At 40.4% G+C, this 18,861-nt stretch overlaps 1 protein-coding gene across 2 annotated transcripts in view; it reads right to left on the bottom strand.

Annotated features, from left to right (window-relative positions):
- rab3gap1 (RAB3 GTPase activating protein subunit 1) overlaps positions 1-18,861 on the bottom strand; it is a 103,673-nt gene that overhangs the window by 39,711 nt on the left and 45,101 nt on the right. For both annotated transcript variants that reach the window (XM_036571108.1, XM_036571117.1), the window contains exons 16-18: positions 17,438-17,492; positions 13,249-13,584; positions 2,315-2,452 (exon numbers count right to left, since the gene is read on the bottom strand). In XM_036571108.1, the coding sequence (XP_036427001.1) occupies positions 2,315-2,452; positions 13,249-13,584; positions 17,438-17,492 (529 nt within the window). The remainder of the gene's footprint in view (positions 1-2,314; positions 2,453-13,248; positions 13,585-17,437; positions 17,493-18,861) is intronic.

Here is an 18,861-nt window from a genome sequence, read left to right as displayed (position 1 = left end):
ATGTTCTATGGCTGCAATCATTTAGAATCACCATTATAATTACATTATTCCACCCTCCCTATGTGAAACTAACAACGTCAAATGCTGCTCTAGTCATCAACAAGGAAGTGCAGTTTGCTTTATCAGCAATCAATTTCAACTGTGGACATCAGACAGGTGCCACTGAAAGTGCTTAAGCAAATATTGTATGAGAATCCCATACGCCGACAAGCAGCACTGCTCGGTTGCCAAGCTACCGTCTTTGTTCAAACACACATCCGATATCAGATTCTGAATATCTGATGTGTTTGGATGACAATAACATGAGATCATTACTCTTCAAATCCAACTGCAAACGATGCTATTCTGGAATTTGGTTGATGCACTTTTCAGATGAACACCTTTTTCAAACCATAAAAGGCAACCAAAACCTCACTCGCGACTGTCATTCACTCATCCACTTTGAAGGAAAAGTTAAAGGAACAGTCCAATTTTCACAGTTTTCTCCTTGAAAAAGTGTCACAAGAAATGTTTCACATCAAAAACATCACTGTTTTTGCAAGAAAACCTTGTATCTCCAAAATGATATCTTTACAGAAGAAGGAAAAAAAAACAATTTTACTCTAAAGTCAGTGGAACCAGACATTTTCCCCAAGTAATTTTGGGCCCTTTCTTTTGGTCCATTAAAATTAAATAGTAAATTTTCATGAAATATGCACATAATATAAAAGGCAAGAGGCATTTTCAAATTATGTCAAAAACTGAAAAACGTCAAAAATGGAGATACGAGGTGTTTCGATGACAAAAACTTAGTGACTTAAATTGGAAAATGTTACTAATGATCACATTAAAATCAATTAAATAATTCAGTTTTATTTTTCATTATCTAACTGAGTATAACCGTTCGTATACTCAAAACAGAAAATATATAAATTTTACTCCCTACTTACTATGTTTTTTAAGGTGGGTCCCAATATTTGTCATGTTCATGAGAACAACTTATTTGGACAAAAGACAACTGGCTTACACACTGCTGAAACACTGGAAATACAGATATTACTACTAAATTTTCACATTTCACTGTAAAATACACTATACAGCCTAAAGTATGTGGACACCCCTCCTAATTATTGAGTCTGATTATTGTGTTTAGGTCATATTGAAAAGCGCAGTGACTTTAAATGTGGCACTGTCATAGGATGCCATGTTACCTTGGATACCACTGAGTCAGTTCATGAAATTTCTGTCCTGCTAGATCTGCCCCAGTCAACAGTAAGTGCTATTATTGTGAAACGGAAGTGTCTACAAGTGACAACAGCTCAAGCACAAGGCGGTAGACCTTCATGGCTAGACCCCTCAGTTTCAGTGAAGGGCAATGCTACAGCATACAGACATTTTAGACATTTATATGCTTCCAACTTTGTGGCAACAAACTAGGGAAGGTCCTTTTCTGCGCCCTTGTGAACAAAGTGTCTTCAGTATAGACAAAACCTGATTCGTCAAAATATTCATTGGACATTCCTATCAAAAACATCTTGGCTGATCGAAACTATTCAGGGTAAAAGGAAAATTGTGCAAAAGTAACAATGAGTGTGTTTACATGAACCTGATAATCCGATAACTGCAGAAAATCAGATTTTGTCAGTAATCTGATCAACACGTTTACATGCACTTGAGTAATCAGTTAATGGGGAAACTCCAGGTCTATATGAGTCAGACAGTAATCAGATTTCTGCTATGCAACCAGGCTATAAACTTACAGAATAAGGCGTAACGTAAACAGAATGTAAAACTCAAACTTCATGTCGCAGCTTTTTTTTTTTTTTTTAAACGTCGCACCACTTTAATTGAAAATGTAGACACACATCATCTACAAGATGAAGAATATTTAAATCCTTCACTTTGTCAAGAATGCAGTTAGTTTTAGCATCGCTCCAAAAGTGTTTTGCTGCCTCTCACGGCAATGTTGTTTGCTTATTTTCGGTACCATCGTCTGTTTTCGCACAAGCGCAGTAAGAAATCAGAGTTTACATCCTCTGAGAAATCTGATTACTGAGCTAAAATCCAGCTCTCTTAATTGGATTTCTCAATCGGATTTCTAGACCTTACTGCAATCCAATAAATTGGAAAATGCTATTTGCATGACCATTTAAATAATAACTGCATAAATGTGATTATAATCAGATTATTCAGTGCAAGTAAAAGCACTCGTTTCTTTCATCTTGGTCTTTTACCAATGAGCAGTAAAGTCAAACCAAAAAGCTACTCATAAGCTATTCATATATGACCTCTCTCAACCAAGGTGGTAGATCTCGAGGTCCTGTGCCGCCCTCACCTTGAACGACTCCATGTCTGAGAGAAGGCAGGCGCTCTGCATGCGGGCGCGGAGATGGGCACCCTCGGCCGAAGTCCCCAGCTTGGCCAGCACCTCTGACTGCTCCTCCAGCAGGTCCTCTGTCATGGGGGCTGGCTCCTGTTTGTGACAAAAACAAAAAGACAACAAGCAAGTTCCTCTGGGTGTTCATTACTGCAGACTGACCAAAAAATGTCCTGACGCAAGCGCCAAAGCCGATTTGTAATGCAATTAACTGTTAGCATCATGTAATAATAACAACATCTATGCAAAACATAAGAGCCAACATTTACTATTTTGCGAAAGTATTTACATAAACAAGTGCTGCATGGACTCTGGGTACCTCCTCAAGAGAGCCAAACCTCCAAGGTGAGATCACATGAGCCGTGTCTCTAGGTGGGAAAAAAGTGTGTGCATGTCTGTCCGTTCAATTGGACGGGCCCAGCACATTGATTGGACTGTCAGTCATCAGATATAGAGTCGCAGACAGCTGACAGCTCTATAGATTCATTAGTGTGCTCCTGACAGGCCTCCACACCTGTCCTGCAGCACCCGAAACCTCCAGATTCAAACCTTCAACCCGCTAATGACCACTGAGCCTCACTAACAAGTCCGCTGCAGGAGGCCAGGAACAAAACCAGACAATCCGACGGAACACCAGATACTCTAATCCTGACATCCTGAGAAGTCAACTACTTTCGATTTAGACAAGCATGTAATACAGTCGCTTTTAACAAAATACTGTTACAGTTTTCACAAGAATACACTGAAGTAAACATTGTACATTTGTCCTACCTCAGAACAGGAATCTTTATAAATCCCCGTTAAGAACAAAAGTCTGAATCTTTATTCTCGCGTTTCGTGTGGCGTCACACTGTAATGGTAACAAAACGCTGCCGCCATTTTGAGGGCCGAAGCGTAGCTCGATGCCTTCAATTTGCTGTGCTCTGTGAATGATTCACCTGCAAGATGCGACAGAAGCCGAGAATGACGAGAGACACACAGACCTTTAATTCAGTGTTTTCAAACTCCAGGCTTGGAGCCCCTGCACTGTATAGTTTAGTGTTTTTCTCTGCTGTTCACACCTCGTTCAGCTCAAGAAGGGATTAATTAGCTAATAATATCAGGTATTTTAACCAGGGAAACCACAGTTATGCAGTGCAGCGTTTGCAGGACTGGAGATGGGGAACTCTGCACTAACTGCACTAGCAAACTTACAAAATCACATCTGTCGAAACACGACGTAGTTTTCCGACCCACAATGTTCAGTCTAATATATGACGTTTATGTTTCTCCATTCAAACATCATTTAAATCTCCAGAAACAAAGAGGAAAGTTATACTGGCTGTTTGCAGCTCCTTTAGGGGGACGACTGTTTATCTCTCGGTTGTTAACATGAGCAAAAGTTATCTAAAGGCTAGCATTGTTCACAACTGGGTTAATTAGCTGATGTCGCCGTACCCTTCCTATGATGACAAAGAGCTTTTTCTCCTCTTTATGCAACACCATGGGATCCTTTACCCACCCTGACGTCAAGAGTCGGTGGGCTTCTGTGCTTTTAAATGCTTTGAGAGACTCCAGAATAGGGAGAGGGGTTGTGTATGAGATATATATAAATGTCAGAAAAACACAAATTTGGTAGCTTTTCCACCTGTTTAAGTGGAAACAGGAGTTCGGGGAAACTGTACAAGCATCACAGCATTTTATCGCTTTTGTCGAGGTAACGTTTTTTCTCTTCTAAAGGCAGGTGAGTAATTTTAGCCATTTCTCACCTCTGGTTACCTTCATGCGGAGCATGAGGATAGGAGAAACTTAACCTTTGTTAATGTGACAAATAATGTAAATCAATAGAACTGCTTTACAAAATTTCACCATGAAATGTTCAAACTATGTAAAAGCAGCTAATATTTTCAAACAAACATAAAAAATGTACAAAAATATTCTCGTAAGATTGATCTGTGTAATATGATATTAATCATTTCTTACTCATAGCTCGTTAAATAAAAAAAATCTGGCCAAAATGAAAAACTATCACTACTGTTAACTGTTGTAAACATACTTACTCACCTCCTACAGTGGTGCCACAGTTGTCCACAGAGGAAGATTTTGCAATTTAAAGACTAGGAAAACACCCTTCCAATGATGTATCTTGAATGTGGGTGGAACTTTCAAAAAACTACAACTACTTTGGGGTGAGACAGTTTGAAAGTTTTTTGTTTTTTGTTTTTTTGTTTTTTTTTTAATGATGCTGGTTACTGCAGAAGGGAGGACGATAGCTGACATTACCCCCAAGAAGCCAAATATCATATTGCAATCATTTAACTATGTCTTCAATTCATCACTACAATGGAGCAGTAACTTGTCAGATGAGGAGGACAAGCTAAAAGCTAGCGGCTATCTGCTTTACTTCACCTAAGTTCTTCTATGCCTGAAATGGTGAAAAAAAACTTCCACTTCTGGCTAGGCTAGCAGTCAGGATTGGTTGACACCACAGGGATTCCCATTGGTTGCATGACAATTTTTAACTTTACTGCATGCTGGGTACTGTGGTGAAAACGATTGAAAACATGAAAATGACATAAAACTGAGTACTTTGAAACCAGCAAGGCTGAGATATAAAGCTCTAGACTATTGAATAACGCAATAAATAACATCCAGCTCTAATTTTAGGCTCCTTTATAAGTATAGACTCGAAATTTTCAATCCATCCCACACAAATAGAAGTGCAGAAAAGTTACCATCTTCAAATTTTGTCTATGATGTCAAATTATTCTAAAGAATTTGATGTTGAGCTGAACCGGTGACACAGAATAGAAACTGAGTGCAAATGCATGTGCTATGTAATTAAGTATGTAAGTCCAGCAAAAACTAAAGAAATAACTTCTTACAACTTACAGAAAAGTTATGCAGCTCCTCACTAATAATCAGATCTAAACAACATCCATTTTCTCACTACTCCAACGTCAATGCTAATCTAGCTGCTTGGCTTTGTCAGTCATGTTTCATGAAAGGAGTACAAGGCTTCGCCTGGCAAGCACCATTAGCACCATTATGTCTGGCTGCTTGCGCCGAGGCCAGCTCTGCTTTCCTCAGGCCTTGTGTTTCCTAGCGAGCCGCGTACGGTTACGCAACGCTGCATTAGCGTAGAACAGAGGACGCTCAGCGAGGGCTTCCAGCCTTCGGAACAAGCACCCCACTGACCGCCAGCTCCCTGCGAGACGCTTCTTTAACTGGTGGTGAAAAGGGGGGAAAAAAAATAAACACAGCTGGGAGCGTGGCTTGTAATGAATCGAGGCAACATGCAGGTCCCTTGCTGCTAATGTTCTTTGAGTTTAGCTATATGCAAAGAAAGACTGCATGCAAGGAAAAAAAAATCAAGATGTGGAAAAAGCATCATCCAATTGTCTCACTAGTTGGCAAATGGGTCATTTTAACAATAGCTTGTTGCAAGCTTCCACGCTGGTGCTGTGCAAGCTGATGTATTAAGGTTTTGGGGCGGGTACTTCAGAGAAAGTTCTAATAAAATTAAAAGGGAAAAAAGCACCAAGTCAGAGGAGCCATTAGCGGCGCTCCTGAGAAAGTGTGGAGAGTATAAATAGGGCCAGACGAGGCGTCGGCGCTGCAACACTTTACCAGCAGACTAATTAAAGCGGTAGAAGGTGAGACTGGGGAGCCGTGAGGTTCATTAGAACTGAAGTGCCACTGCTATGAATCTAAACCCGCCCTATCTCCCCCCTTACCAAGCCCTAAATTACCATCCCCTCACACTTGCACACTTCCGCTCAGATGTGATGACAGGCACGGTGTGAGGGTGAGGACAGCTGGGGTGTCGGAGCAATGGACAGGGCGAGGGGGCCAGGAAAACAAAAAAATGGGACTCCACAGAATTAAGAAGCAAAGGCCTACGAATCTGAAGGAACCTTAGAAGTCTCTGTTACCATCAAATGTTCTATAATTTGTCACTCTGTGAAAAAGTATTTGATTGTCCTCTATTTATGCATATTTGTTGTGGTAAATGGTTTCGGAACCTCATACAAAAGATAATAAGACAAGCAGAACAATAATTTCATTTATTAAGGGAAAAAAGGCAACACATAAGGCCGTATCACGCTTAGCAGCCACAACTGCAACCAAAAACTTCCTGTAACTGATCTACCTATAGTAGAGATTAGTCTTTTGTATTGCTGTGAAGGATTTCCGGCCCACTCTTCTTTGCAGAATTGTTTTATTTCAGCCACAGTGAAGGGCTTTCTAGCCTAAACTGTCCGTTTAAGGTCATGCCACAGCATCTCAATGCAATTCAAGTCAGGACTTTAATTAGGCCACTCCAAAATATTCATTTTGGCACATTCAGAGGTGGACGTGTGCTTGTGATTCAGATCACTGTCTTGCTGCATAACCCAGCTGTGCTTGAGCTTCAGATCACTGACTGATCTGAAAATCCTGGAAATCCTGATTACTGGACATTCTCCCACAGGGTTTTCTGTTAGCAAGCACAATTCATGGTTCTGTCAAATATGGCAAGCTGCCCTAAAACATCCCCATACCATCACACTACCACCACCATGTTTCACTGTTGTTCTGATGTTCTTCTTGTGGAATGCTGTGTTAGCTTTACGCCAGATGTAACAGCGCACCTCTCTTGCAAAAAGTTCCATAATTGACTCGTCAGTCCATAGAACGTTATTCCAGAGGGCTTGGGGGTCATCAAGGCCTTTTTTGGCAAATGTGATGGATGCCATTTTTTTCCGTCTTCTTCTAATGGTGGAATCATGAATTGCTGACATTTCTTAAATGTCTGTCTGGGTTCTTGTGTAACTTCCAGGATGAGTTGTTATTGTGTCACTCTTGAAGGAACTTAGGGTAGGCTGGCCATTTCTGGGAAAACTCACAACTGTTCTAAGTGTCCTCCATTTGGAGATAATGGCTCTAACTGTGGTTCTCTCAGACCCTAAGACATGGCTTTGTAACCCTTTCCAGACTGATGTATTTTGATACCTTTCTTATGTCTTCCTGAGTTACTTTTGGTTGCAGCATGCTGTGCTGCTTGTTGAGACCTTTCAGTACACTTCACATTATTGGGATGGTTCTATTTAAGTAATGTGTAGATTCAGCAGGGCAGTCATCAAGCCTGGGTGTGTCTAGTTGAATTGATTCCAATTATCAACTGAATTTGGTAAATTGTTTGACTAACTAAGGGCACAATTATTTTTCACACAGAGCCAGTTGATGTTGGATAGTCTTTTTTTTTTCTTCACTGAATGAAATGACCACTTGAAAATTTTATTTTCTCTGGTAAATTAAATTTAATTGGAAGATCTGAAACAACTAAGTGGGACAAATATGCAAAAACAGAAGAAAACAGCCCCGTATAGCACATTGGTGTTTGTAAGTCGAAGACAAGCAAGTTTATTAATATTTAAATATAATAAAGAGTTCTTGTTGTGTAGCCTTGTTTTGTAGAAAAAATAACCATGTTTTACATTTGTTATATTTTTGTCATTTCTTGACATCAAAGCAAATTAAAAAAGTAAAGATTCAAATTCTTTCTGAAACAAAGTATATAATTATGTAAGTACATTTAAATAGAATGGTGACTCAACATTATTAAATCTAGATTTTTAAGACTTAACAGCAGACTAAAAAAAAAAAGATTACGGAAGGAAACGTCTAATAAATATGGAACAAGCAGGAAAAAAACTGAGCTACAAAATTATTGAGCAATGAGAGAGGCAGAGACGGAGGAAAAACAGGGCAATAGAGAGAAGTATGAGATTTCCACTAATAATGCACCCTGGAACCTTTTAAAGAACTTGCTCACGATTCCACCAGCTTGAATCCATCATAACTGGATGTGGACATTATTTAGCCCAAAATCTTTCATGTCAGTATTCATGATTAACAGTGTTGCTGCTGTTTTCACTCATTTTTCTGTGAAACTGAAAATTCTCAATTTTTTTTTGTTTTTTCAAAAACAGTGATTCTTCTTTGTGAAGTAAGTCTTTGTGAGTCTTCTATTGGAAAATGGCAGATCGTGTGAAAAACTAGTAAAAATGACCTGTGATGATGTTATTCAGCCCAAAAAAACATTGAAACAAACTTGAAAAAAAAAAAAGAGAAATCGTATAGTATTTATTAAATCAAGATTTTTTCAAAATTTCTGCCCAATATTGCAGTTAAGATGTAAACAAAGTCATTCAGGGTGGTTTGATGTGAAGTGAAAAGATGTGAAACACATCACTGTAGAAAAACACACAGACAGCGGTGGTGATAGGAACCAGAGATCTGATATGCAAGACACAAATACAACCACTTTATTTATTATCCAACACCACCAGTGAACTCAATGGTAAAATACCACTAAATGTGAAGGTGAAGTTCCTGCATGTACCTCTGTGGTTTAAAAAAAAAAGCCAAAACCTTCTCAAACCTAAGAAAAAGTGATGTCTTAGGCATCAGCCATTGTATTCATAGCCATTTCATTTAATTACCTTCTGTGAGGGAGCTTTTAGAGGCAGACGTCTGGTTCCTATCATTACCACTGTGAACATTTATCACTCTGTAAGTTTCTATAAAATGAAGCATTTCACACCAAACCACTCTGAATGACTCTGTTTCCATCTTAACCCTTTAATTATGTAGAACTTTCGAAACCTCGATGGAATTCCCTTCAATTAGGTATGCAAAACCATGCCATCTAAAACAGTTACCTGATGATACTACATCAAATCAAAATCAGAACTTTCTTTTCATTCTTTACTTTGCACTTTTGAGCACCTTGTTTTATGTGTTTTTTCTTTTGACATTTCATTGCCTAATTATCTAGCGTGCAGGTTCCTCTGCCCTTAGAATATTTCAGGGATGGGTCCTTTGATCTGACGCACCCAGTCAACACTCTGAGTGGGCTCAGCATAGGCACTTTTTACTTTTTAGAATAAAAAATGAAATAAAGTCTGCATCATTTTGTTGTTTTAAATGTATGCAACAGAAGCATAGAGAATGTGAGGACACAACAGTTAGTATTGTGTCTCATATTAAGCAAAATGGCACACCTACCTATAGTTATATGGCCAAGTTACATATTTTGTTGATTTTTTGAAGTGAAAAGCAGTAACACAACCTCTGCAGCAAAGTGTTTAAACACTGAGGACTCATCGTCTTCTCAGCAGACACTGTGCCAACATTTTAGTTTTTTTGTTTTACTCGATTGTCTCCAATTCTACCCAATTGTCTCCAATTCTACCCGCTAGTTAGGACTCCCCCAATCACACGATACTACCAACACTAGGAGGGTGAAGGCTAGCACTGGCTTCCTCCAAGGCCTGTGACGCCAGCTGCCGCATCTTTTCGAACTGCCGCTCACGCGACATCATTGGACAGCCGAACGCGCTCGGAGGAAAGCGCCAACCACCAGATCTGTTACATCAGCTGACTGGCGTAGCACTGAATGATGGGGGAGAGAGCGAGGCCAACTGTGCTCTTTTGGACTCCCAGCTGTAGCATCACCAGGGATTGAACTCGTAAAAACTCCTGTTGGTAGGCCAGCAACTGGATGAGGATCTGAAAATAACGCTAAATGATGCCTACAAAGCATAAAGGAAGCAATAAAAAGATATCAAAGTGCTTCCAGCTCACAATTCCCAACGTCTGACATGTCATTAAGAAATAGCAGTTAAGGGGAACTGTGGAAGGCAAGATCCTGAAGCCCATGAAAACTTGTAGATAAAACTGCTCGTATGCTGGCCAGAAAAGCAAAGCAAAACCACCATATGACAGCAAAAGACCAGCAAGAAGGAGTGGTGCTGCACCATTCTACTGTGCAGCGTTGCTTGTACAAGAATGATCTGCATGGAAGAATCATCAGAAAGAATAGTGACCTCATCACAAAAGTCAACATCTGAAGTATACAAAAAAGCATTTAGATAAGTCAGAGACATTTTGGAGACAAGAAACAGTACTTGATGAAAAGAACACCTTGCCAAGTGTTAAATATGGGCGTGGACCTGCTATACTTTGGTGCTGTGTGGCTGCCAGTGGCACAGGAAATATTGCATGGGTAGATGGAAGAACAGATTCCACTAAAAATCAGTACATTCCAGAGGTAAAAGTGACAGAATCAGTCAAGAAGCTGAAGCTGAAAGGCTGGCTTCTACAAAAGGACAATGATTCAAAACATACTTCAAAATCCATCATGAACTTCTTCAGGAAACACAACCTGAAGCTTTTGGAATGGCCAACTGTTCCCTGACTTGAACGCTGCTGAAAATCTGTGGGTAGATCTTAAATATATGGTTCATGTAACCCCAAGAGAACTGCACAAGTAGAAGTGCTCTACAAGTGAACTCCTAAAACAAAGCACAGAAAGACTCCTAGTTGGCTAAAAAAAGCATCTCCAAGCCGTGATACCTGCCAGATGGGATTCCACTAAATAATGACTTTGAAGGAAGTCTGAATTTTTGCAAATGCTGCAATTACGATTGTGTTTTTTCCAATTGTTAAGCTAATCAAATATAAAATAACTGTGCCTTAACATTTGCAGAAAATGATATATTTTTTAAATTGTTTGTTGCAGAGGTTGTGCACCCACAATGTGTTGTGCATCCACGATGCCATGACATCTCTGGTTGAAAAACTGGAGGAAAGTCCATTTAGCGCCAAGGCACTACAGGCCCCAAAATGATGCCCATTGGGATGACCTTAAACATCTTAACTGAGAGTGGGTGCAGCTGTTGCAGCGGGCCCACTGAACAGATTTGCTGAAGTAGCATGTTTTTTTTTTTAAAGGTGACTGCAATGGAACTTTTTCAGGTTCCATATTTTGAGGTATGAAAAAAGTCTAATGTGCTTTCACATTAGAAGTCTGTGAGTCTGGCAGACACTACTGTTATCCATCTGTGCCCTACTTTTGTGTGCTGACTAACTGCAGGACACTCTTTTTATGCGCTGCGCTTGAGTTCATCTTACATTGTGATATCATTTCAACTCCTTGTTTTTGGAAGCTGAGTCTGCCTAGTACTGTGCATTTCATTGCTATCTGTAACAATGATAACTATGTTCAAAACAGAGATGCACATTTTGACTAATTTTGACATCAGAATTTCCATACGTGTTAGTGAACGGTCATCCGGTGAACCGCAGGGTAGGAAAAAGCAACAACAAAAAGGGGAAAAAGGACTTCTGCCTTAATTAGCATAGGGCTATAGGCTTACTTTTTAGATGACAGCACTGGTGTTAGGAGGCTAACATCTGAAAACCTGTATTATTATTTAAAAACAAAAGGAAACTGTGTTGGCCTTTGTGTTGGATGAGTAACGGAGGCTGCCCCTTTAGATGAGCTAATGAGCTATGTTACATTTAACCTGGTTGCTGACTCATGGTCTTCTCAGCAGACAATGTGCAAACGTTATTTTATTTTACTTACTTATTTTTTTTTACCCAATTTTCTCCCCAATTTAGTCGTCTCCATTTCTACCCACTAGTTAGGACACCCCCAATAACACGATACTACCAATGCTAGGAGGGTGAAGGCTAGCACAGGCTTCCTCCAAGACCTGTGAAGCCAGTCGCTGCATATTTTCAAACTGCCGCTCAGACAACGTCATTGGACAGCCGAACGGACTTGGAGGAAAGCGCCAACCGCCACCAGCATCACGCTGAGTGATGAAGGCGGGGGCATCCTACCCACCCAGAGAGCGAGGCCAACTGTGGTCTTTTGGACTCATGAATGGCTTTGGCACTAGCAGTATGCACGGATACTCTTGTACTCGGTTAATCGCTCATGCTCTGTAGCATCACCAGGGATCGAACTCACGGAGAGAGCTTGAGCGATTAACCGAGTACAAGAGTATCCGTGCATACTGCTAGTGCCAAAGCCATTCATGTTAAAAATGCACAATAAAACTCTCAAATAAAAGCACAATAAAAGCAATGTAGATAAATAAACCACACATTCGCCTAGAACAACAACTACAGAGAAAGTAAAATACGTGACATTCTTACTTAAAACCAAGTGTGTCATAAAGAACATTAACTGGAATTCATTTGAATAACACTATTCCTGGGATTCATTCCCCTGGAAATGTTTTAGATCAGTTGATCTAATTTTGTGTCAAATGATAATGTTGATCTAAGCCTTTTTAGTAAGCTGTACAAGAAAAGCCGGGAAACATTTGGTAATGAGTATCAGTATGTTAAGTGAAAATGCAAAATTAACATATTTTCTTAGAATTTTATGAGAAAACTACAAAGTCATTCACTGGATTTCACTGACTTGGTAGCATTAACATCACTTGCTAGATTTAGTAACAAGCCATTAAGAAATGGCAGTTAAGGGGAACTGTGGAGGTCATTGCAAGACCTGGAAGATGAGGAGAACTGCTTGTATTCTGTCCAGAAAGGTAAATCAAAACCCCCATATGACAGCAAAGGATCTGCAGAAAGGTTTAGCTGATACAGGGGTGGTGGTGCATCATCAGAAGGAAACTTCACCTGTGACTTCATTGCAAAAGTCAACATCTGAAGTGTGTAATACAACAACTAGATAAGCCAGATGCATTATTTTCTTGCATTTTGTATTAGAAATACACAAAGTTGTTCACTGGGGTTTCACTGACTGCTTTTATACTCCTTTAGATTCTTCAAACTAGCCACTCTGTCTTGATGAAGCTTTGGTCAATCAAGTTTTGAGATGCTTTTCCAAAAGGACAGAAGAATGTTCCACAAATTCCACAAGCTTTAAGACTGTATTAATTTAAACATGCACTCAATCAACCGTACCCAAATATTTCAATCCAACACTACATCCTGTTCTAGGCTAGTGGAGTGGAACCAACTAGCTCAGCTTAAGCCGTTATTCCAGACACAGTCCACAGGACTATTAACCTTCCAGCAGACACCCTCTGTGAAAATTCACTCACCTGAGTGATCGGGATGTAAAGCGGCTCGTCCGAGTTGAGCAGGGTCAGTTTGCCATGGGGCTGCAGGCGACCCTCTGGTTTGACCTTGGCTCCTTTAGCTCCCTCAGCTGGCACCTCCTTCATTTCCTCTGTGTCGCTCAGACACTCGTAGAATTCCTCCTCGCTGTCGCTCCATGAGTCCCAGGACTTCCCAGGAGACCCTCCGGAACCCCCTTGTCGGGCACTCTCGGGCCCCAGGAGTCCGTTCTCGTAGGAAGTTGTGTCCTTCCTGTCCCGCCCGCTCTCCTTCCGGGTCTCGTCCCGCGCCCTCTTGTGCTCGATGCAGCAGTTGAGCATCTGTGTCAGAGCAGGGGACAAAAAAAAAATGATTACAGTGTAACTAGAGATGCCTCGATCTGATCCAGTCATATTTTAATGAGTCGTGTATGGGTGTTATTAAGCCCGATTCAGTTCTGATCCTGTATTATATCAAAGCTGGGAGACGGGACCAGGATACTTTGCAAATGTTAAAGCAATTTCCAATGGTAGTTTACTCTGCAAACATACATGCATTCGTGAGATCCTACTAATGTAGGTTCATGCCGGTTTCTTCCCTTTCAAAAGGCACATAAGGGCTAACAGACATGAGTGAGTAGATAAGTTATATGCCAGGTCTATGAGGTGCTTCGCATCTTAAAATAAAGGATAAACAATGATTGAAACTATTTGAATAAGAATAGTTGTGGAACTGTGGTTTGAAGGTGCACACAGTAATCTTAAAGGGAGCTCTGAAGAAAAGCACGGAAGATATTCAGAGTATTGCCAGAATTTTAATGCATAAATGTGACCCTTCTTTGACATCGGCTTTCAAAGCTCGGAATGACAACACACCTGATGTGTTTAACACGTGCCTCTAAAATGACTGCCATGACTTTTTTCTTTTTTTTGAAAAATTGTCAAGTCTTCTAAATGACGTGCACGATTAGTCCTAAATGTGAATTAAGACTTAAACTGCCAATCAGGTTGGGAATGTTTCATAAGACAGGGCATTTTTTGGTCCCTTTGCTACAGTTTGTATATTTACACTACTGAGAAAACCATTTATTTAGTTTCTAAAACCATTTATTTCATTTCTAGTCAAAATGGCAAAATTGCAGAAAACATATTTAATTAAAAATAACATAGAAGCCTTAATAACTAAATATTATATCAATTTTTTCATCATTTTCACTCTTTGTCTTTATTACAGCTTTCAGTTGGCTTTGCATTTTCTGTTTCGGATGATTCCAAATAATCCCAAACGCATTCAGTGATGTTGAGGTCTGGACTTTGGTGTGGTCAGTCCATTGTTCATCTTCTTTGTTTGATGCGTCTGTTTCCTTTTCTCAGTAAGAGCTTCTTGAACAGCTACACATCCTTTCAGACCCATAGTGCTGAGTTGCCTTCGCACAGTGGAAGGATGGACAGAAACACCTGTGGATGTTTTCAGATCTGAAGCAGCTTGATTTTTTCCTCTCTCTCAAAGATGAAAGCTTTAAGTGCTGTTTATCTGATGAGGACAGTTTTGGTGGTCTACCAGGTGTAGGACTGTAAAAAGCTGGTATGTGTAAGGTTTCTACCACGCCTTGGGAGGAGCTGCTGTACTCCCACACCAAACGAACAGTTCTTATCAGCATCTACATTTCAGAGACTTGGTGGTACTCTTTCAGGTTTGGGGATGTTTTCAATGTGTGGTCACTTTATGATTTTTCCGAAATAATAATAGTTTGGTCAAGATAAAAGGTGAAGGAACTCTGAGTTTGGTCAGAGGGTAGAGGGTTGGAGAGCGAAAGGAACCCTGAGAGAAGGGGACTCTGGGGAGAGACAGGAGGTCCTACCTCGCTCTCTCTCTATCTATCAGATAATATTAGAAAAAAAGATGGTTCTTCAAGGATTCTTTGGTAAAGAAATAGGTTATATATAGAACCATTATCACTCAAAGAATGAGTGATTATGATTATCGCATGATTAAAGGATTCATTGTGTCGTGAAAGGGTTCTTTAGATTGATGGAGAATGTGCTGTAGACGGTTCTATGTACAACCTTTTTGAAAAGGCTTCTATATAGCACCAAAAGGGGTTCCTCCTTTGTTACAAGCCAAAGAACCCTTTTTTGGTACTGTATATAACAATGTGGTATTCGTCATATTGCCTCATCACATTATTCACTCAATTCTAACATGCAAGTTGGTTATGTACTGTTAATAAATCCATCTGCGTTACCTTCATCCACTGTAAATGTTATCCTACTGAACAATACTGTTTAATACACTAAACTGTAATTAAAGGTATAACGCCGCACAGACACTTAATGCTCTCCCACTTCAACGTTAACAGTTTTTTGTCCTTCAAATACAGGTCGGTGCGACAGAACCAAAAATCACCCGACACAAGTCTTGCAGGTGGTTGTTAGGAGTCTCATTTTCTCTGTAGATTTTAATACATTTTTGAACTCCAGTTTTGGAAAATCCTGTTTTCTTCCCACTTATTTACTTTGACTTTCTCCTTTCTTAAGCAAGTGGATTATCTTATATGTAATCTCCTCAGAAATACTTCCTGAAAAATGAATGACCAGTACCTAATGGGCATTTTGACTGGAATTTAAATGAACTCAGTGGTGGTCTCTGTTTTTTTCAATGTATTACATTCTGAAGCTGAAGTCATCCTAGCTTATGCACTGGACACTACTGAGCTGGCAGTACTTCACTGAGCCACTGCAGGGCTCATGCGTCTGAGTATTTTGGAATACCAGTCTCTTTCTGTAAAATTGACTTCAGAATTGTTTTATATCTAAAAAAATTCAAATATTTGAATTTAGCCGCATCACCCTCATCCCTCACTCTTCTCGAGAAGTGGCACAATACAGCGCATGAGGCACCATTAACTTCCATAAATGCATAAAGAGATGGGCTGAGTGAGAGAGACAGACAGAGAGAGAGTGGGTGTGAAAGAGTGCGAGAAAGAGACGAGAGTGAGAATGAAGCGTAATGGCTGCTTGGTTTATGCCACTCACTTTATGACCACGGGTCCCGTCTGGACGCCCCATTTTATTGAGGTGATTGCAGATAAAGAGGCTTTCTCTGCTTCAGCTACCCAGACACATATTACTCTCTCTCTCTCTCTCTGCTTCCTTTCTTTTCCCTCTGGATGGCTTTATTACAGTCGCTCTCTCTCACTCTCTCTCTCTCTCTCTCTCTCTCTCACTCTCTCTCTCCCTCTCCCTCTCCCGCAGGTATGGCGTGGGTGAGTAAATAACAAAGCGAGCTGCTGCATCTCTGACTCAGACGAATGTCGCTGGAATAGCAGGGAAATGGTCATCAGAGGCCGCACTGGACCTCAGTCTTAAATAAGGGCTGTGGTAATAAACACGTGGGTATTGTGACTAATGTTGGAGGTGCAAAAAAAAGTCCAGTTTAAAGCCTTTGTGAAGCTGTAAATCTATTGAGGACTGCAATGTATGAGGTACAGTGTGCTATTTAGACCCATTTAGCTACTGTTCTAGGGTGCTTCCACTTTTAATGAGGTAGATTTACTACCCTGAATGTCTCGGTATCACGCGATTTAAATTTCCATTAAGTGATTCAGGTGGCTCTGAGTCACACAAAGGCCTCAGGTGAAGTTTGAAAGCGAACGTTCGCCAAAAAATTTAATTTACAGTTTTCTCACGAATGTAGCTAATCAGCCAGGACAAGTTTGGTGTCTCAAGTCTGCTTCTTTAGTATCGTACTGGAAAATAACCGCTGTGCTGTCTAAAATACTTCAATGGAAAAAGAAAAATTAAAAAGCATTAGAAGTGCAAAAAACAAATAACCTGATAGTTGATTATTAATGTGAATTATTTGACTAATAACCATTTAATTGGCTCAAATGTGGCCTGCGAATGTGAAGAGCTGCGACAGTAAAATGTTCGGCGGTGTTCTGACAAACCTAAATTTGTCAAAACATGCTAAATGACCACCACAGAAAAAAATTATGGTGCTTTGTTGAATTCCGGGCTACAGTAAGCAATAAACCATAGGTTCGAACTCTATATTTCCTATGATAAGACAAATTCTTAGATGCTTGCGCCACTTGGGAACCCTCAAAATTATGTATATTTATCATGATTTCTTTTGCCAAAAAGAAAAAAAAAAAACAGCAACCAAACTGCACTGCAAATAGTCTTTGTTTACCTGGAGTTTTTGGTGGAGGAGGCAACATCTGAGATCAGGGGGACCAGCAGCCAACCTGAAAATACCAAAATGGAACAAAAACACCATTAGCTGACACGCTGCTGATAAACCATTAATACGCACACCATTCATGGCACAATAGGCCTATCCCTCACATCCACTGAGGCATTCTTCATGCAAACAGGCGCTCCATCGTCAGGGACGAGTGCTGGACCAGCCCCGTATTCACGCAAACGTCGGCTCTCATTTGCACACAATGACATGGCAAGATGGAGCACCGGAGGGAGCTAGCGTCTGCGGGCCGGGTATTGTTTCTCCAGCCACTTTATCAATGAGTGGGACATCCGCAGCCTTCTCCCTGCAGACACTGCAGGGACATCCGCAGCAGCCAGACGCTACTGGCATACAGCAGGAATTAAACACCTCGTTTGCCAAGATATTGCACAGTTTAAGGTTAGTACTGCTTAAGGCCGGGATGGGATGAGGAGATAAAGGTTGGAGTGTGGACAGCTTCAGGCTTTGCAGGGTCTGTTGATGAGGATTTAAGTCTTTTAGATTGCCTGTTTTGGATACCACCTGTCTGTTAGCCCAGTGTTGCTAATACTTTATGCAATGGTATTGATGTATCTTGTAAAATTCATTCCATGTCCACATCGGTTTTAGAGAGGGTGTAACCGGCCTGGTCCATTTCTAAATGAGATATACACTACAGGCCAAAAGGCAAGACTCAACATTTCAGACATGTTTAAGAATTAGGTGAACTGGCCAAAAATCAACACAACATGTTTACGAACATAGTTTAACCAAGCATGCTTTTTCCAAAATATTCCACTGGTTTGCAGTAGGGCTGGGACCACTTACTGATAACAGGGTTGAATTTATTGTTTAATGTTCAGCTGTTGCTTGGACTTTTCACATCGAGTCAAATTTTACAGACGAATAAAAAAGCAGATGTGCTTTTTTTACACACTACAATTTTCGTTCTAATTCACTCACAATATCTTAACTTTTTTTAACTCATTTTCCTCAGTTTAGTCACTGCCAGTTCTAGGTCTCACGATGAGGTTAGCATCTGAGACAAGCGAAGCATCACTGCTGCAACCGCAGCATCATTAGACAGCTCAACACGCTTGGAGGAGAACACTAACTACCAAGTCTGTTATGTCAGCTAACGGATGACTGCAATGGCTAGCATCGTGGTAAGTGATGGGGAGAGGGAGGACCGCCCTGCCCACCCAGAGAGAGTGAGAAAAGTTATGCTCTGTTGGACTCCAAGCCACAGATGACTATGGTATCACCGAGGATCGAACTAGTAACACACTTTTTGTATTAAACACTCACGAAAAGAAAACAACAAGGAAGAAGAAAAGGATTCATTGAGCAGTATAAACAACAAAGCTATTGTTTTGCCTTTTAGCCAGTGC

The sequence above is a fragment of the Colossoma macropomum genome, unplaced genomic scaffold (assembly GCF_904425465.1).
Source record: "Colossoma macropomum unplaced genomic scaffold, Colossoma_macropomum, whole genome shotgun sequence".
Lineage (NCBI taxonomy): Eukaryota > Metazoa > Chordata > Actinopteri > Characiformes > Serrasalmidae > Colossoma > Colossoma macropomum.
The sequence above is the reverse complement of the archived record's forward strand: the minus strand, read 5'-3'. Positions and strand labels throughout refer to the sequence as shown.